The 21,123-nt window shown below is 44.6% G+C and overlaps 1 protein-coding gene and 1 pseudogene across 1 annotated transcript; one reads left to right on the forward strand and one right to left on the reverse strand.

The window, feature by feature from the left end:
• The first annotated feature begins 329 nt into the window (after positions 1-329).
• LOC117643352 lies at positions 330-2,434 on the forward strand (annotated as a pseudogene).
• Positions 2,435-4,631: 2,197 nt separating this feature from the next.
• Positions 4,632-21,123, reverse strand: LOC117643490. Its single transcript, XM_034382413.1, has 5 exons — positions 20,997-21,123; positions 20,061-20,231; positions 18,888-19,049; positions 15,107-15,281; positions 4,632-4,788 (listed from the first exon to the last, which is right to left on the reverse strand). Exons 1-4 carry the CDS (start codon positions 21,114-21,116, stop codon positions 15,120-15,122), a joined length of 615 nt encoding a protein of 204 aa, XP_034238304.1. The 5' UTR covers positions 21,117-21,123; the 3' UTR covers positions 4,632-4,788; positions 15,107-15,119.

Raw genomic sequence — 21,123 nt, forward strand, 5'->3', positions numbered from 1 at the left:
AAATGAGCATTTTTTTCGTACGAAAATAGAACGAAAATTTCGTGTGCCCCAAAAAATTGATGTCTCGTACAAAATTGTAGACAACATTTAGTGAGTGGTTTGACTAGTGATCACGTCGATTAGTGTGTCGATGTCTAGCAAAGGAAGGAGCCTGAAGCCATGCCAGCGCCGCCGCGGGCCAAGGTAGGAGTAAACGCGAGACGTGGATTGTCGTAACTGGCGCAGCATCGCGAAGCCTGTTACGAAATGCCACGATCTGCCTTACACCTACCTTCTGTTCCTTGTCAGCAGGGGAAAAACCATTTGTTCTAAAGTGCTGAACTCACTCAATGGTTTTCAACTTCCAGGCCAACATTAACATTGCTCGTGGAGTGCTGGGGGGTGGCTGGAAGGACAACGCGTATATTTTCGCGCTTCCGAAGTTCTGCACGGCGTTCCGCACTGTGACCCCAACTCTCTGGCGGAAGACCATGGTGGCTTTGTTTGACGACCCCAATGCCTTCTGCCCCTTCCCCCCGGTACGTCCTCATCCGGCTTGGAACGCGTTTTCAAGCTCTGACTTCAGTGTGCATTAGTACTCAAAACCCCCCAGATAGGGTAAGGTGCCCAGTGATGGCCATGGTACCAGTGATGGCCACTTTAGACTTTGCGCTCACTTCTCATCCACGCGGGAGAATTTAAAAACTGTAGAGCTTTTGGGGTTTTGTACCCTTACCTATAAGAAAACACAACACTGCAAAAATTTCGTCTCGTTTCTGTCGTGAGCGGCCGCACAGGCTCAGCGAAACGAATGCTGTTTTGACATGTTTTGTTCATTTTGTAGAGCTGATATCAAATCAGAAATCACAGCGTTTCTTTCTCAGATTTGCATTTTTTTTCTTTTTTCCCTGATTACTGTGAAAAACGGAAGCACAGAAACTCCCCTCTAAAAACCTAAAGAAGCTATCACCGAGCAGGACCCAGGGCATCACTAAGCAAAGGGTTGCCATCACTGGGCAAACTGGACTGATTTTGGTTACGCTTTTCGCAAAGGCAGAGTTAAATTTTGCTCTTTTTCAAACTGGAGATCCTTTACTCTATCCTTCTTTTATGCTCCTAAAAATTTGCCCAAACGGTACGACGATTAAAAAAACTTCGTAAGGGGGGAGAAAGGCGCATTTGTGCGCTAAAAGTGGCCATCACGGGGCACCTTACCCTACCACACACGAGCGGGTCACCGGAGGGGGCGTAGGGGACGTGACATGAGGAAGGGGCACGATAGAATAATTTGGGACCCGGGATCGAGCACTGAAAAGTCAAAGGACGGAATTCATTCCATGGGGGAAAGAAACAGTCTCGCCATTCTGTGGCGAAAAACAAAAGTCTACCATTTTTTTTTTTGGCGAGAAACAAAAGTCTCGCCTTTTTTTGGCGAAAAAAAATGTCTCCCCAAAAATTATGGCAATAATTGCAACCCTACTATATTGGATAAAATCCCAGTCAATTATTGCCATATTTTGGCGAGACTTTTTTTTCCGCCACAGAATGGCGAGACTTTTTTGTCTCCCCAAAATTTTTGGCCCATTCTTTTTTCAGTGAGCAAGTACGTTTGGGTCGTGATGGTTTGACGTGGAATTCACCGTACACATCTATAGATGCACGCACACCTGGCTAAGTATGCATCTACAAACGCCTACTCAGCTGAGTACACCCTACAGATGCATACTTGGCTGAGTACACACTTACAGATGCATACCTAACTCATCCAAGTATGCAGCTGCAGACGTGTACTCAGCTGAGCATGCAGCTGAGCATGCAACTGTAGACGTGCACTCAGGCAAGTATACATCTGTAGACGCATACTGAGTAAAAACTTCAGTTTGCAGAGAACACACACCGAAACTACTCAATTCACAGTCTGAAAAAAAAAACACCACAACTTAGAATTGCAGAGAGCATACTCACGAGACGCATTGGAAAAGGAGCTATGGTGAGGTCGGGCATGTCCATTCGAAACATGGTTGGTTAGTGAAAAGACAGCTTTAAGTTGCCCATTTGTAACGGCTTTCCCCCCCCCCCCCCGATCTCTTCTCTTTTCCCCTTGGTCATGCTCGTCACCAAACCTTCTACACCAATCTGTCGTGACATCGTGATTGCTCTGTTCACTGTTACTTTTTACATACCCAACCTTTATCGCTCTCATTGTCTATTTAGTAACATAACACGATTTCAATTTCACAGGGCTCATACTCATTCAGCAACATGTCAACCAACTTCGACATCAAAGCCGTGCCTTCCTTCTTCTACGGCAAATGGCGAGCCACGGCTAAACTTTCGCGTACTTCCCAAGGAGCTGCTGGCGTGTGCTCGAGCTTATGGTTCCACAGTGCCTAGACTGAACCAGCTAAATAGTTCGGTGCCCGTCGGCCCGCATCGCATCGAATCCCCAGATTGAACAAGGAAAACCGAAGAAGCCGAGGCATGTGCGGGTTCCGGCTCAATCTTCGAGCATAACGGAATTCACGATGTCGATAACTACGTACCTTGCCGGCTGAAGCCAGCACGAGCGAGCCAGTGCTTTTCACGAACCACGATTGTTTATATTGTTAATTATATGTAGCAGCAGGTGATTGCTTTTTCCCCAAAACCCTTCCCCTAGCCCATTTTGGCCAGTTGAAAACAATAATTATTAAATTGCTCAACTGTTCAACCCCACCCGTGTGGTGGCGATAGCGAAGCCTGTTCCTCGGGTGGGGTTAAGGTGGGAAATACCCATTGAAGCCCCTTTTTTTAAAGTGCCTAGTTTTCATTGAAAACTCTTTCCTACCTTAAGGAGTTTAATTTTGTCTTGTAATGAGTTCCTTATAGATTCCAAATTCAGCCAGACATTTAACCCAATTACCCTATGAGTGTAATAAACTTCGGCCAAAAAACAACGCTGCCAACCTTCGGTGCGCACGTTTTCTCGAAAAGTAATTGATCTCCAGGTCCAGGTATTCTGTACAGGATACTTGACACACATATCTAGTTCACACCGTCCCCCCTTTTTTGAAAGTGAGTTCCAGTTTTTTGTAAATAAGGCAGAAAAGTGCAAAAAATGAAGTATTGACTCTCTATTTGCACTTTTCTGCCTTATTTACAAAAAAACTGGAACTCACTTTCAAAAAAGGGCGACGGTGTGAACTAGATATGTGTGTCAAGTATCCTGTACAGAATATCTGGACCTGGAGATCAATTACTTTTCGAGAAAACTGGCGCACCGAAGGTTGGCAGCGCTGTTTTTTGGCCGAAGTTTTCTACACTCATAGGGTACTTGGGTTAAATGTCTGGCTGAATTTGGAATCTTTAAGGAACACATTACAAGACAAAATTAAACTCCTTAAGGTAGGAAAGAGTTTTCAATGAAAACTAGGCACTTTAAAAAAGGGGGCTTCAATGGGTATTTCCCACCTTAAACTGTTTCGTCTGCCTGTGTGTCAATATTACTCCTGAATGGCTCGGACTGAGACTTTGCAGGGTCATTAGGTATGTCCAAGCGTTAACACTTTTCACTGACTGATGATCTCAAACCCAGTTTTACATCACATCCTGTGTTTTCGAGGGTGCTTATCGCACTAAAAATAGAAAGGTCAGACTTTTGCCCCCTTTAAACGGTCTTACTGAAATGTACGACCGAAAAGGGGTCATACTGAAATGAAAGACCGAAAAACGGTCAAACTTTATAGTGTATCACGGGTAAAGGCTTATGTATCCCCAAACTAAACAATAGCCAGTCTTGGATGTCTGACCTTTTTTTTGGGCATAAATTTAAATATGACCGTTTTTCGGTCATACATTTGTGTATGACCGTTTTTCGGTCATACGTTTTGTATCACGGAAAAACGGTCAGTTGTCTCACTTTTCGAATTTCAGTGGATGACGAAAAAGGAATCCATTTCGGCCTCGAAACCCCAGCTCTAACGCCAATGGGGCATAATTAGACCAGCGTTTTTTCCCGAAGTTTATATTTGTCTTACGTTCCCCCAAAGGGGCCAATCCAATAATGTCATGCAGTTTGACCGGAGAATTCACTGCGAGAAAAGATCACGGTAAATCCGTACTGATTACTCCAGACTTCACCGTCCTTTTTTTAAAAAGGCAATTCCGTCGTTTTTTTTCAGGCAATACCGTACTTTTTTTATACAGGAAACACCGTACTTTTTTTACAGGGAATCCCGTACTTTTAATACCTATCAAAAACTCCTATAATTTTGTTAAGTCGGTTGACCCTCTTTTTCCAAGTTCCTGATGTATGCAACTGCTCAAGTCGGACTCCTGGACCCCCCTTCCGACCACTCGTTATAAAGGACTTGACGAGAAAGGTGCAATAAAATTTTTCAGTCGGTCGACCCCCTTTTTTCAATATCCTGATGTGGACAATTCTTGGAAGCGGCCCTTGTTGGGACCAGACCTGGTCCTGTAGACTGTACGGTGGATACTGGTTTTTGAAGTACGGTAAAGTTTGGCAAAAAATTATCCAGGATTTACCGTCATTTTTTCTCAGCGTGAACATCGTCCATCTATATTGTTTTCTCTGTGCATTATTGCGTCATTACGCCTATTGAGAATCCAAGCCAGCGTTCCACATCGTCTGCTAAAAATCCTTGTTTTTTGATTTGATGCCGTCACTTTATTTGCAACCTTTCTGTTCCTTCTAACGTGTTCAGTGAGTTGGCCGTTGCAGGGCACCGCGCGGAAAGCCTTTTCTGGACCGTTTCTGGACGAGGGCGTGGAGGAGCGTGAGGTTGGTTTCAAGTTCCACGGCGGCGCCTGCAACATGCATTCGGATCCGTGGCCGCCTTCCGAAAAGGGCCCGGGCCCTTTCACTGAGAATCCAAACGCTATGGATATGGCGTCAATTGGTGCAATGCAAAAGCATTGCAGATGAAGTGCAATGCCTTCCCATTCCCATGCATTAGCATAGGGCATTTTCGGGACGCATTGCACGTAAGGTGCAATATGACTGAGGCATTGCACATATGGTGTGATTTCCCAGTGCATTGCACCGTATGTAGGTGCTATATTCATAGCGTTTGGAATCCCAGTGTAACGTTAGGTTTAGTGGAAAAACCCAGCAAATGGTCCTAATATTGGCGTAAACCATTTCCGACGCTTAAGTACCATGTAATCTACTTTACCAACTCCAGTTTGAAGCATGCCTGCAATTACAACCCACCTGCATCCAACTTGGCACCTGGCCTTCTTTGCCGAAAGGCCTTACATGACCCAAAACTATAAATGTTCACAGTTCCTCTAATAATTGCCTGAGATGGCTAAAGTGTTCTTGGGGAGTTTACACATGGGTAGGCACCATTTAGGCTAAGGGGGCTCATACATGTTAGAAGCACTTAGTAAAAAAAAATTTTTTTGATGTAGACGGATTAAGATTTTACAATTTCTGTGTTAAAACCCTTTTAGATAATTGAGAAAGCTTCATTTTGGCTGAAAGTTAAGTGACTTTGGACATTTTTTGGAGATTTAGTCGAAACGTTTAAAATTTTGGTTCTCGTAAGATTTTGTTCGCAAACTTGCTCAGATCTGTAGGGAAAAAAACAGGGGGGACTCATCCCTAGTAGTGTCATAGAATTGACTACAATGGGCTTTATATCTGCAATAGTCTTCAAAAAAAAAATTACAATTTTTAAAACAAAATTTTTTTGCAAAAATTGTTTTCATTTTTTTTCTTCAAAACTATTGCAGATATAAAGCCCATTGTAGTCAATTCTATGACACTACTAGGGATGAGTCTCTCTGATTTTTTCCCCACAGGTCTGAGCAAGTATGCGAACAAAATTTTACGAGAACCAAAATTTTAAACGTTTCGAATTAATCTCAAAAAAAAAAATGTCCAAAGTCACTTATTTTTAAGCCAAAATGAAGCTTACTCAATTATCTAAAAGGGTTTTAACACAGAAATTGTAAAATCTTTATCCGTCTACGCTAAAAAAAAAATTTCACAATTTTTTTTTCACAAAGTGCTTTTAACATGTATGAGCCCCCTTAAGCCGAAGGGGAGTAAAATCGCCGATGGTCTACTTCGAACGGCCTTCATATGCTCAAATCTTCAGGAAAAATAGTGAAATTGAGCAACTTTGAGAGCCCGTAGCGTCCAAACTCGACGTCGTAGAGCCTCGCGCGATGCGGCATACGAAAGAGCGCACTTTTTTCTTATCGGAAAAGACACTTTGGTAGATTTTTTTGGCAAGCAGGTCCCGGGATCCCAAAAAGCCCTAAACCCTCAAAAACAACCATTTTCGGGTTTTTTTACCCATACCGAAAAGCCAATCGGTGTTGGATCCGGTCCTGTTTATTTATGTTTCGGCAATTCGTATTCACTTGAGGAACCTTATAAACCGGAAGGGAGCTAGATCTGAGGGGGTCCCCGGCCAAGTGCTTTTTTTTTGTGCGTGGAGCTGGAGCTCCTCTTTGTCAAAATCCGAGACATTAAAATTGGGGTCCCGGATGAACTGGCATGGAATGGCCCTACACAGGTACCGAGGGGGAAATCACTCGCGTAATAGTCGGGTCACCGAATCCTAGTATTACGCGTAATAGTAATAGCGTAACAGACAAATTATTTGAAATTTTCCCTATTTGGGGTCCGATTTTAGCCTAAATCTGGATATTTTTGAGCGAAATAAGCCTTCTGTAATAGCGTAATAGAACGTAATAGGAAGTAGTCGGGTCACAGTTTTTAAGAGTGATTTCCCCCTCGACAGGTACGATGATCAGGGCATAAATAGTGGTACACTCAGTCTGTCAGAACCGTATTGCTGCACAGCACCCACGTTCGTCGGCATCATGGGCGCAGCGGAGGCCCGATGGCGACCCCTGACGGGTTCCTGGTAGTCCAGCACTACCTAAACACGATGCTGAAGTCGAAAGTCCCGGACACCCAAGTGGAACGCAACCAGAGGCCGAAGATGATTTTGGCCTCCGACTAAAAAGTTGCTTTGACGGACTCCTTGTGGTACGTCCTCGTATCTCCGGTATGTGGATTGAGGGCCTTAACTTTTCAACACGGTCTCGATGTCGATCACATGTATCCAAATTCATTGACGCATGGTCGTCTGTCTAGATGTGTATGTCTAGTCAGCGAAGATGCGAGGACCTTGGAACTCGATTAGTTTTAAAAGCTGCCGACAGAGGGCCTGCTGATATTCTTGTCATTCCTTACCCTCTCGACCTCCAAGTAGGATGCAAATTCACCCTATCCCAGCACGGTAAAAACTTTGTCGTGTTTTACAAGGACGGTCATCTCACTCAGCTAAGGGTTTTGGCAATTTTGGCCCCTGGTCCTTAGGCAGACCCGTTTGGCTGAGGTAGCTCCTTAGCCAAGCGTTTGTTTACATGTCGGCCATGTTGAGCCTATAACCTAATTATACCGATGCTTCAAGCTCAACAGACGAATTCAACCAACTAAAGGTATTTAAATTTCATAAAATACCAAGGTAAAAACTGCGATTCTTCCATTTCGAGAGCCTGCACTACAAATCCAAAGGTCAGACTTCTCGCCACTCCAGAGGCAAGACATAAAAGTCTCGCCATATTTTGGCGTGAAGTCTTCCCATCCAAATTGCAGTGTGTTTGCCTCTGGATGATCTAGTTCATTCGCATCCGTGAAATATGTGGTCGGCTGAAGGAGCGCCGTAGCGTAAACGTAATCCAAATTTCTCTCAGCAATCCTTCCTTCTTTTCGATAAGCGAGTACAGAATCGGATTCAGCGTTAAATTTTACGTGAAAAAATATGTTGCGTTTTGTTTTATTAGTTTATTTTCTGAATTCCTACAATTGGCAAATGTGAGGTTAAAAATGGCGGACGTGAAAACCAAGGGGAAATAACTCCAGCCAAATTTGTACACCGAAATTAATCAAACTTGTAAAATTCACTAAAACTCACTGAAATTCATCAAAATTCGATTGAAACTCATCGAATTTTGACTGAAATTCATCGAATTTTGACTGAAATTCATCGAGTTTTGACTGAAATTCATCGAATTTCAACCGAAATTCGCTCTAGAAACTAAAGAGTGTGCATAGCATGCTCCCCCAGGGAGTATACCACAAAGCACGCTCCATCCTGGAGTGTGCTTGCAAGCACACTGTACGGAAGAGCATGCTTGGCAAGCACACTCCAGGATGAAGGCGTGCCTCTTCGTTCATATGGGCCTTGCAATAGCGCCGCAGCACGCTTCATCCTGGAGTGTGCTTGGAAGCATGCTCCTCCGTAGAGTGTGCTTGCCAAGCATGCTCCTCCGTAGAGTGTGCTTGCAAGCACACTCCAGGACGGAGCGTGCTTTGTGGCATACTCCCTGGGGGAGCGTGCCATGCGCACTCTTCAGTTTATAAAGCGACTGAAGTTCGTCTAAATTCGACTAAAGTTCATTGGATTTGTACACCGAAATTCACAGTGATTTCCCCTCGGTGAAAACGACGCGCTGGGCTAGTTTGGCTAAGGAGCTACCTTAGCCAGAGGCGTCTCCCTAAGGACCAGGGGCCAAGACCCTTAGCTTAGGTGACCGGTCCTTGTAAAACACGACAAAGGTTTTACCGTGAGAGCCATATTACGAAGCACATCGGGCAACCTAAGTGGACTTGACGTAGACTTCGTAGGAAACGTCGCGATCGTTCTATTCTCAGAATTCCTCACGGGGATCAAGCTAGGGAGTTGGGAGGACTTCCTTCCATGAATGGAGGGTAGGTTAAGACTAATCGATTATCGACATAAGCGAATTAAGCTTCACCATGCTCAGAAGGACCGGTACGCGCCTCGATGTAACACCGATGGTGGGTAGATAAGGCGAGTTGCTGAAACCACGTTGCATCCACGTAGTTTGACTTTGACGGTTTTACTCGATTGTCGAGTCGGCCATCCATTTCGATTTCACGTGAAAATCAACGTTGCGTCCACGTGTCTCGTCCACGTGGATGATCCCGTGGGGCGGGGACCTCGAGGACACCATCGGGGACCCCCAGGTCGCAAATCCTGGACACCCGGCCGTGGACATCGGCGTCAAGGCCTTTATTTCCAGACATAGTCTGGTTCTGAGTCATTTCTAGATATTATCTGGAAATGCCTTTTTTCAGTAATTTGTCTGGGATTTGACTTTTTCCAGATATTGTCTGCAAAAAGGAGACATTTCCAGACAATATCTGAAAAAAGGGCATTTCCAGATAATATTTGGAAATGCGAAAAATTATCTGGAAATTTCCAGACATCAGTTTCACCGTGTGCACGTCGATGCCCCTTCATGACACCTTCCTTTAAGTCTTCTTACCGCTGTTGGATAGCAAGCCGTTTGGGGGGAAAAGCCAGCCAATGTCACATGGCAGCCCTGTCACATGGTGCCCCACGTTCCCTTAAAGCAAAAACTATCACATGGTGCCCCACCTTCTCCTAAGGCGCTTGCCCCCCTTACCGGTCCCCGGACGGCAAAAGGAACTTATTTCGTGTATTGACAGAGAGTCTTTTTCGTGCATACTCCTCGCCATTTTCGTTCAGATAGTGTAGCCTTTTCCCGAGAGATGGTACCACAGTCAGTATACCAGCCGCACTGGGAATCACGGAATGTGACGTCACGTTCCTTTAAACGTAAATCGTGTCATGTTCGTTTGAAAACTGTGTCACATTCGTTTGAAAACTGTGTCACATTCGTTTGAACGTGAATCGGCTCCTGGACGAGGCTGGTTAGGTATATTAAAACGAACGTGACACGATTCTCGTTTGAACGAACGTGACGTCGGTGACGTCACATTCACTGATTCCCAGCCCAGTGCGTGCATTCTGGCCAGTGACAGCGTGGAGCGTTTTGACAGTATCGATGGCCAGACAGTGCGGCGCGGCCGGTGCAGCCCGGGCCATTCCGTGCGCTCCAACAGACGTCATTGTCCGTCCCTGCCTCCTCACCCGCACAGTGCAAGCGAGAAAACCGAGGCGGGGCATGGAGGGGGAAGCGGCCGCCCGGCGTCGCATGCGGCTCGCCTGGGCTCACCCTGGAGTCCGTCTACCTCCAGTTTCAAAATTTAAAATTTGATTTTGACTTTTGAGTTGAGGCGGATGGGTACCAATAATTTCCTTTTCCGGACACTTTGATACCACTTAAATGACAAGCTGTAATTGGATTTAAAATTTCTCCAACGACCTTTCAATTTTCGCATCGGACAGCGTGGATGAAACGCGTCACCCCTTTCCCCGTACGCAGCCTCTTTCGTCAAATTCTGGCAGGGGACGGCGCGAGCGAGTTGCAGGGGTTACTTATTTTGATTCGATTGTAAGATCTAGGCCGTTGATGGTAAAACGCTTTGCGCAGATCAAAAGAGCACAAAATTTGGCGTGCATTAGGCCTAGTAGACTGCTCGATACTTGCAATTCAACCGAACACAAGCGCGGAATCATTTACATCAACATGGCGCATTCGAGTTTTTCCTAAATTTTATGATTTCTCGTGTTTTTGGTGTTTTCACTGCACCTTAATATTAGGTAAAAGGGGGGGGGAGGGTTGGAGAAGTTCTGGTGTACACATGAGTACGGGTGAGTACACCTTGCTTTACTCATAAATTTCACAATTTTAAACGTTTACAGGCTTTATTTGGCGTTTTTAACGGCACTCGACGTTAAATCGGTTGAAATACTAGAGAATTTCACGTTTTTAAAACTTGGGAGTACACTGAGTACGGGCAAATTTGTACACATGAGTACACTAGTGATTCACCCCTCGGTCAGGCCCCCTTGCTTGGCAAAGAGGCATTTTTTTTAAGAAGTCCGATCGTGGAACACGACCGATGCCGATTTCCTCCATTTTTTGGTCAAAGGTAGTCCTTGTGGGTCTTAGAAAGGCCACAAATTTTTTGGGTCGAAATATGCACCGTTCAGATTCTATGGGCAATTTTCGTTTTCTCTGACAACTTTTCACATAATATGGCCAAAATTGAAAAATCACCTTTCTGAGGCCTCTATGCACTCGATTGAGCTCAAAATGTGGTATCTTATGTAAAATCACGCGAGGAACACGAATCCGGTGCCCGTTTGTTGATAGGACAACCCAAACAGATGTTATGACTGTTTTTCAGGTTTTGTAGTGGTTTTTACTTTTCTTGGGGTTTTGGTGTTCGGCATCGATTTTCGCCAATCCGATGAGTGGATTTTATAGATAAAGGACCAATCTATCATACTACGAGATAAAAAGTTTGTGTACGCCGCGTGAAAAGCAGTGGCGCTGCAAAAATTGAAAAACCGTCATTTCTGGGTAGTTTTAGATCAGATAAGCCACCTTTCGCGTGACCGTCTCCGCCCCATATTCAGTCTAAATATTGTCCCAAGTGATGTCAGAGTTGGTGTGAAATTTCACCGCTGTAGCTCAAGTAGTTTGGAAATGGCAGCTTTCTAAAGTTTTGCAATCACGTAAGGCATTTACTGTAAGTGGAATTGCGGTAAATGTGAAGACTTGTCACAGATCGGGTAATAAATGAGGTAGATGAGTGCGTCAAAGTTCTCTAAGCGTAATTTTGGACAAGGAATCCGATTTTGCTGGTACGAAGACCCTAGGCGAACTCTGAAGTTGGAAAAAAGGCCATTTTTATGTGGTTTGCACGAAAACGTAGTTTTAGAGTACACCTAGGGCCTTCGTACCGGCAAAATCGGATTCCTTGTCCAAAATTACGCCTAGAGAACTTTGACGCACTCATCTATCTCATTTATTACCCGATCTGTGACCAGGGGCGTAATTAGGCGGGTCGAAAGGGGGGGGGGGCGAATGTTTGAAAAGTTGCCTACCTTCAAGGAGCCTGTGTCTGATAGGTAATTTTTAGGGACGTGGTTTTGGGGGAGGGGGGCTAAATTCAAAACAACGTTACAGAAAATTGAGGGGTTGTTACAAAGTTTGAAGAGGATTCACTTTATTCTACATTTGTTTGGACTCATAGCGAGAATTTAGAATTAGATAGCTCTCAGCGAGCGAAGCGAGCCAAAAGCTATAAATGCTTAACTGTCTGAAACGTTGTTTCCGAGTCCTACAATGGGGAAGACTTTTTCGTCTAGAAGGGCTGGCGCACTTGCTTCCCCCCACTTGCCACGGAGCCGAAATTTAGAAGAGGCTTCCTGTTGCGAGCGAAGCGAGCTAAAAGCTATAGCCTTGTTGAGCGGGAAATGTTATAATTTGGGGGTCTTAGTCCTAGGGTTCCAGGAGATTTTAAACATTACCAGGTACATATTTTGGTTGGCCAGACAAACAAATGGTTGAAAATGAAAATACGTTGCAAACAAATTTTCTTCCCGGCCTAAGATGGTTAAGGATCGAAGAAGGCATCACATATATCAGTCATAAGGTACCTCAATCCTGTTTATTTGCCAGCGGAGAGGACCCAGAAGCAAGTTACCTCCAGCGAGCGAAGCGAGCTAGAAGCCAATGCCTAAGTGTGTCCAAAATGCGAGTTGTTCGGGCCAGGCTAAGGGACGATTCCTGACTAACTGCTATTTCTTGGGCCAATCGGACCCAGTAAGGGCAGTACTTTTGGCCCCCTTCGGGGGCCAAAGGGGGGGCGGGCGATCGCCCCCCCCGCCCCCCCCCTAATTACGCGCCTGTCTGTGACAAGTCTTCACATTTACCGCAATTCTACTTACAGTAAATGCCTTACGCGATTGCAAAACTTTAGAAAGCTGCCATTTCCAAACTACTTGAGCTACAGCGGTGAAATTTCACACCAACTCTGACATCACTTGGGACAATATTTAGACTGAATATGGGGCGGAGACGGTCACGCGAAAGGTGGCTTATCTGATCTAAAACTACCCAGAAATGACGGTTTTTCAATTTTTGCAGCGCCACTGCTTTTCACGCGGCGTACACAAACTTTTTATCTCGTATTATGATAGATTGGTCCTTTATCTATAAAATCCACTCATCGGATTGGCGAAAATCGATGCCGAACACCAAAACCCCAAGAAAAGTAAAAACCACTACAAAACCTGAAAAACAGTCATAACATCTGTTTGGGTTGTCCTATCAACAAACGGGCACCGGATTCGTGTTCCTCGCGTGATTTTACATAAGATACCACATTTTGAGCTCAATCGAGTGCATAGAGGCCTCAGAAAGGTGATTTTTCAATTTTGGCCATATTATGTGGAAAGTTGTCAGAGAAAACGAAAATTGCCCATAGAATCTGAACGGTGCATATTTCGACCCAAAAAATTTGTGGCCTTTCTAAGACCCACAAGGACTACCTTTGACCAAAAAATGGAGGAAATCGGCATCGGTCGTGTTCCACGATCGGACTTCTTAAAAAAAATGCCTCTTTGCCAAGCAAGGGGGCCTGACCGAGGGGTGAATCACTAGTGTACTCATGTGTACAAATTTGCCCGTACTCAGTGTACTCCCAAGTTTTAAAAACGTGAAATTCTCTAGTATTTCAACCGATTTAACGTCGACTGCCGTTAAAAACGCCAAATAAAGCCTGTAAACGTTTAAAATTGTGAAATTTATGAGTAAAGCAAGGTGTACTCACCCGTACTCATGTGTACACCAGAACTTCTCCAACCCTCCCCCCCCCCTTTTACCTAATATTAAGGTGCAGTGAAAACACCAAAAAACACGAGAAATCATAAAATTTAGGAAAAACTCGAATGCGCCATGTTGATGTAAATGATTCCGCGCTTGTGTTCGGTTGAATTGCAAGTATCGAGCAGTCTACTAGGCCTAATGCACGCCAAATTTTGTGCTCTTTTGATCTGCGCAAAGCGTTTTACCATCAACGGCCTAGATCTTACAATCGAATCAAAATAAGTAACCCCTGCAACTCGCTCGCGCCGTCCCCTGCCAGAATTTGACGAAAGAGGCTGCGTACGGGGAAAGGGGTGACGCGTTTCATCCACGCTGTCCGATGCGAAAATTGAAAGGTCGTTGGAGAAATTTTAAATCCAATTACAGCTTGTCATTTAAGTGGTATCAAAGTGTCCGGAAAAGGAAATTATTGGTACCCATCCGCCTCAACTCAAAAGTCAAAATCAAATTTTAAATTTTGAAACTGGAGGTAGACGGACTCCAGGGTGAGCCCAGGCGAGCCGCATGCGACGCCGGTCGGCCGCTTCCCCCTCCATGCCCCGCCTCGGTTTTCTCGCTTGCACTGTGCGGGTGAGGAGGCAGGGACGGACAATGACGTCTGTTGGAGCGCACGGAATGGCCCGGGCTGCACCGGCCGCGCCGCACTGTCTGGCCATCGATACTGTCAAAACGCTCCACGCTGTCACTGGCCAGAATGCACGCACTGGGCTGGGAATCAGTGAATGTGACGTCACCGACGTCACGTTCGTTCAAACGAGAATCGTGTCACGTTCGTTTTAATATACCTAACCAGCCTCGTCCAGGAGCCGATTCACGTTCAAACGAATGTGACACAGTTTTCAAACGAATGTGACACAGTTTTCAAACGAACATGACACGATTTACGTTTAAAGGAACGTGACGTCACATTCCGTGATTCCCAGTGCGGCTGGTATACTGACTGTGGTGCCATCTCTCGGGAAAAGGCTACACTACACTCAAAAAAATTTCAATACAAAATTCTGTAACATGGTTACGCAGTAATTTCCACTACAGATGTTACAGAATTTTGTATCAGCACTGATACAAAATTTTGTATCACGCGTTACGGTAAACTGTTTCCCGGTTACAGAATTCTGCAATGCAAAATTCATAAAAATTTGTCGTTTTAAAAACAAAATTTGAACCTCAACGATCGTTCGTTCCTACACATTCGCTCCGTCGCTCCTGTACTCCCGAACACCCGGAGAAACCGAACTGCGTTCTCCGGAACCGAACCCCGGTCCCCCGGATTGCCAGCTCGGCATGCTCAAAAACAATCCAGGTGGCGTATTCCGTGCAAGTACACCGTTGCACAACAAGGACGTCATCAACAGTGTAGTTGCAGGCATGCTCCACCATGCCGTGTACTTGATAAGCATGCTCCAGCGTGGAGTATACATGCCAGGTTGGCTCAAGGTGGAGTGTACTTGCAGGCATGACTTCAACCTGAAGCAACACACTTGAGTTTGTAGAGTATTTAAAGCCAAATTGCCTCACCATTCCTCACCTTAAGGCATTGTTTACGACTGGGGAACTACGTGGCATTCCACTACGAGGCAAGTGTAGGGGTTTTTTGCCTTCGCCGCTCCCAGGCGGAAACGGAAGCGATATTCTCCATATTGTAGGATGGGCACGGCGGGGAACGCCCAGTTGACTGATTCATTCTTCACCTCGTAATTTCCCTGCACGCAAGAGACACATGTGAACACACCTCATTGAAGCGGAGGTTGCCGATTTGGCGTGCCTCCGGCGTGGCGATGCCATTTGGGGCGTGAACTGCTCAGTCACTGTTCGTATCCGTGCAACAACCACCGATCTGAAACGGGTGTCCCCAAAAACCACCGATCTGATTCTAGGTTTCACAAAAACCACCGATCTGATTCTGGATCACGGAAAACTATCCGATGTACCATTGTCAAGAGTTCCGAGCTGAAAATACGTCCCTACAGTTCTCGTTAAGCTGAACCAGTACATTTTTTACGGCTCGGTTGAATGAACTCCTCTGGTTTTAGAGGAAAGATGTGACATAAATTCTCTGCATGCACCTTGTGCACTTTCTCCATGCGAATGAAAGCTTGTGACAGCTCGGAATCAGCCAGTACGCAGATTGGTGGTTTTTAAGGAACCTTGAATCAAATCGGTGAAACCTAGAATCAGATCGGTGGTTTTGGTGAAACCTAGAATCAGATCGGTGGTTTTGGACCGAGGGGGCAATAGACTGTCCCACGAAAAATTCGATGTTTGAAAATGCCACCTCTCACCCCGGACTTAAGTTCTTTATGTAAAAAAAGGACTCCATGATTTTTTTCAGAATTTTTGAACAGAATTTAGAGGTCGCGCATCGGCAAAAACCAAAAACACGGTTTTTGCCATTTTTCTCGAGCTTTTAAAAATGCCCTACCACCACACCACACCCAGCCCCACCCCCTCCCCTTAGTTGGACTTCTAGTGAGCCCGTGACGTCGTTCTGTAGGACACCTGTCCCTCCTAAGCCCATATAGACCCTCAAATCGACACCCAAAACGATAAAAATAAGTCGAAAATTTCATAAAAAGCTGCAAAAGTTGTGCAAATGTTGTGTTTTTTGATAATCTGACATCACAAAACGATAGAGCGTGAAAAATTACGTAGGGGTGAAGACAAGTGAGCACGCCACACGGTCAGTTTCGGTTACATAAGCGCGAGCGAAATAGAACGCCCCCGATTTATTGTGTGGAATGATGGCGTCCCGACGGAAGAAGAGGTTGCACTGGCTTGTCGGTGCTGGCTTGTAGCTTCATGATGAGCTACGTCAAACAGAGTTTCTAGCTGGTCTATGATTGACTGTTTCCTTAGCTCGAAGGTAGGTGAGCCTGCAGCCTCGTCTTCCGTCGGGACGCCATCATTCCACACAATAAATCCCAAAACACAAACGACGATTCAAAACAACGCTCGCTGGGCGGTTCGTTTCGTGTGCGCGGCAAAGCGCGCGAAAAGGCGGCGATGTAGTTGCCGTGGCTACCGACAGGTGGCACCACCAGCGACCCGCACCATATATTTGTAATTTTAATACATGCAGAGCTTTTATTTCGTCAACTTTAATATAAAACAATCATCAGATGATTCTTGACATCCCACAAAAGGAATAAAAGCCCCACGCTTCAAGTTTTGCACAGGAAATGTATGAATTCGTGGAGGCGTTCTATTTCGCTCGCGCTTATGTAACCGAAACTGACCGTGTGGCGTGCTCATTTGTCTTCACCCCTACGTAATTTTTCACGCTCTATCGTTCTGTGATGTCAGATTATCAAAAAACACAACATTTGCACAACTTTTGCAGCTTTTTATGAAATTTTCGACTTATTTTTATCGTTTTGGGTGCCGACTTGAGGGTCTAGATGGGCTCAGGAGGGACGGGTGTCCTACTGAACGAAGTCACGGGGTCACGAGAAGTCCAACTAAGGGGAGGGGGTGGGGCTGAGTGTGGTGTGGTGGTAAGGCATTTTTAAAAACTCGAGAAAAATGGCAAAAAACGTGTTTTTGCCGATGCGCGACCTCTAAATTCTGTTCAAAAATTCTGAAAAAAATCATGGAGTCCTTTTTTTACATAAGGAACTTAAGTCCGGGGTGAGAGGTTGCATTTTCAAACATCGAATTTTTCGTGGGACAATCTAGGGGGCAACCACATTGGATGCTTGGGGACACAAGATTTCTTAAGGGGAGGTTCTTTTGAAAATCTTACTTTCTCCAAATTGAGTCCCATTATCAATATTCATTGTAAATTTAAAGTATTTCATAGTAAATAGATAAATTTGAAGTTTGGAGAGCAATACCTAGCCCCCAACCCAGTCGAAGAGGAATTTTCTGCTATTTCCAGTCGTAACTTGAAAAATTCTCCTACGCAAAGTATTTCAACGTAAACTAATGTTCTGGGCATTTTTCACTTCTTTGGTTCATAATTGATAAACCGTGGCATTTGTAAGATACTGGGACTATTACAAAATCATAAGCTGTGTTTTTAAGACAGCATGTCAATAAAATTTCATGAAAATGTTAAAAATTCTGATATTTTGGTGTCTTTTTTTCTGAAAAGCAACGTCAAAATAAATTTGTTGGGTACCATGTCTTGGTGATGCCACGCTTTATTGCATATGAGCCAAAGAAGTGAAAAATGTCCAGAACATCAGTTTACGTTGAAATGCTTTGCGTAGAAGAATTTTCTAAGATATTGCTAAAATAGGCTGAAAAAACCTCTTCGACTGGATTTGGAGGGAGGTATTGGGCTCTAAATTTCATGTTTGACTATTAACTATGTTTTACTATACATCTGCAACAAATTTTTACACTGGGGCTCAATTTGAAAAATGCAATATTTTCGGTAGAACCTTCCCTTAAAGCTAAAGATTTCGTCAGATTTCGCAAGATTTTAACCGATATTCGGCCCAAAATGAGCCCGTTGTTGGCCTTTTTTGTGGGGGCCGGGGCAAGATTTCAGGTTTCCCAGAGATTTCTAGGGCTAAGGGGACACAAGATTTCTAGAGTGGTTGCCCCCTCGTTTTGGACACCCGTTCCAGATCGGTGGTTGTTGCACGGATACGACGCACTTCTCTCTTTCTGTTAAGTAATTAGACGTCTGATGGTAACAAGAGTTATTGGTTAAACTGTTTAACAGGTTGCAAACCTACTGCGCATGTCCAAAAACACTCCGGTCAAGAAGTATTGTTGGAGTTCTACCCGAAAAACTGCGTTCGAATCGACATCAATTCTCTTGTTGCATCTTCTCTAGCTGCAGTCAAAGAGATTTTTCATTTCGAACGTGTTATTTGAGCTTTTGAAGTAAGCTGTACAAACGAAAAAAAAAGCCCGGCTATTGGTCCGCCCCGGCTCGGCTCCCCCCACTCCTTTTTTTTCTTTGAGGAGTCGAGTTTTGCCATGGAAACGGTGATTTTAAAAGCAAATTTCTCAAAATTTGCGGTTAAATTTTTAACCACACTTCAACATCAGAATCAGCGTTCAACGTTGTACTAGTCTGCCAAATCTCATTCAAATCCTATGGAAAATTTCCAAAATGCATAAAGGGCCACGCGAATTGAATCTCCCGCCGGCTGAACCCTGGGTATACTTTAAGGCTACTTCGTGCCTAAAAGAACGGAAAAAGGAAAAAGAACGAACATAGAACAGCTTGAGGGGTTCTATGACGGTTCACACGGTTTTTGCCACCGCTTAATGTAATTATGCCTTAACAGACCTAAGAAAAACGCTACGTAAAATGTGAGGGACCCGTGAGAGGAAAGTCAAAGGTCACTAACCGGAGGAATGTCGCACGGCCCATCTTTGGGCAGTTTGAACACGGTCGAGTAGAAACCGGGTATGTTTTTCCTCAACGCCGTGCACGAGCCCGCTGGAAACTTGAATATTAACGCGTTGTCCTTCCACATGTTGTTCGATCGTCGGTCCAGGTTAACTTGAGCCTGGATACGTGTTCAACAGAAATGTTTCACTTTGAAATTATAGCTTCACTGTCATTCTGGGGTGCTCTGAAAGTTGGCGTCTTTTGACGCTTGCCTTAGGTTTTGTAGCGCCTTTGGGCGCCTCGCCAGGAGGCGCCTAAAGGTGCCGTTTCTCGAGGTGCCTTAGGCGCTGAGTTTCGGGACACCTTGTTCCCTACGGATGCAGTGCAAGGTGTTAGCTGTCCATACACCTTTGTGGTTGCATTGCAAGTGAAATGCATGACAACATAGGCCACACTGCATTGGCAAGGTGCTTGGACCCCTGTCAGCTGAGGCCTGGGCAACAGTTCGAGCCTTGTTCATTACAGTGCGTTGGACCAAAGGTGTCTCGAAACATACCTCCTGGCGAGGCGCCTAAAGGCGCTACAAAATCTAAGGCAAGCGTCAGAAGACACCAACTTTCAGAGTACCCCTGAATAACGGTGTATTGACCATCTCTGCGTTTCTTCATGCTTTGGCCCTGGCTCTCCTAAAGAGTGAACGTGACGATTGTAGAACCATTGACACCTGTTAGTCTACTTTCCAATCTATATAAAGGAGCATACATGGCCTAATGTCTTTCTAGGTACAAACCTATTTCTAGCATGCCTGTCAAGTAGACGAGAAGCGTCATTCTTCAGGTTGAATCTTTAAAAAAATCAACCGTACTCTTTAGTTTGTAAAGCAATAGTAGTGTGAGCCTCAAGGGCGCACGGCACAAACGGTTTCTAGTTTTTCCTGAAAGTTTATAAACACGCTTTAAACCTTAAAAAGTGCTTTGAGTATAATTTCCGAGCTATTTAGTTTTGCAAACGAAGAAGTAGTTCGTGAATTACGAAGTATTTTCTATGAAAGCTTATGTATGATGAAAGTACTTTGTTATAACAACCTCCTTCTCTTTATAACGCCGAAAGTAGTTTGAATGGTTATCAGGGTACAGACGTAGGGATTTTCTAGGAAAACAGGGGACCGGTTTTACCATGTGAATCTTACCCAGCTTGAGTCTGTAACGTGGTTAATGGAGCCATTCAGCCACCCAGTAAGGCGTTGCAGCTCGTTCGGCTTTGCAGGATTCCAGTGGGAGTGCCTCAGGTTCCAGCGCCAGTCAAGGCTATCACCCTCTTCACACATGTAAAACCTGTCTGCGTAGGCGATGTACTTTCCCTGAACAGTTGAAAATAAAGCGAGTAGAAAGATATTCACTGTACACGGAATGGTCGGACACATCAACGCGTCCGAATAGAATAATCCGAACTGTAAGAGCAGATCCAAGACAATCCTAACTGTCAGAGCAGATTTAGAACTGTCCTAACTGCAGAGAAGCTTAAAAGTGTTCATGAACTATCTTCACTCTCCACTACACATCAAAGAATCTCGATATTTCGGAAGCACAAGTCCACGTATCCGTACAAGGACGAAACTTTGTAACAAGCCTCTTGGTGAATAATTTTATGAAATACGTTGGCGTCACGGACTTTGAGAAAAGACTGCTTTTGACATGTACAGTCAGGATAGTCCAACTCGCATAAGACCCACCTTGGTGAGTCAGAGGTCATCCCTCGGGCCTTCGGCCCTGACATCACGCACCCCGTTAAGGCCAAATTTATCGATCCGTGACTGAGGCCCAACCTCCTATCATATATATATATATATATATATATATATATATATATATATATATATATATATATATATATATATATATATATATATATATATATGCTCAGTGGCATGAGGATTGATATCCAGAACCTTCATTTTTTCTCCCAGTGACACTGGTGGTTAATATGTATTATGTACCTGTTCTTATGGGACGCCTAATTGGCCAATATTAAACGTACAATGTTAGCAAACAATCCATAATACTTCGGCAATCTCACTCAACTCGACACTACAACATACTTAACATTGTAGAATTTCGTCACGTACCGCAAATGAGTTTATAGCCTTCCTAGTTGTGCCGTGGGCGATGTTTGATTCGCAAACGAACACAAGGAATGCGCTGAAAACAAGGACCGTGTTGACTGCCGCGACCCATCTTTGAATCATCGCTGTA

Source organism: Thrips palmi, unplaced genomic scaffold (genome assembly GCF_012932325.1).
Source record: "Thrips palmi isolate BJ-2018 unplaced genomic scaffold, TpBJ-2018v1 HiC_scaffold_17, whole genome shotgun sequence".
Lineage (NCBI taxonomy): Eukaryota > Metazoa > Arthropoda > Insecta > Thysanoptera > Thripidae > Thrips > Thrips palmi.

Bases quoted from the DNA above. Each gene is read 5' to 3' on its own strand.
- LOC117643490 (XM_034382413.1), bottom strand. From the start codon at position 21,116: ATGATTCAAAGATGGGTCGCGGCAGTCAACACGGTCCTTGTTTTCAGC. The intron at 19,050-20,060 runs GTAAGATTCACA...ACACGTATCCAG, and splicing joins ACGTTACAGACTCAAGCTGG to GCTCAAGTTAACCTGGACCG. The intron at 15,282-18,887 runs GTTAGTGACCTT...TCTTGCGTGCAG, and splicing joins GGCCGTGCGACATTCCTCCG to GGAAATTACGAGGTGAAGAA.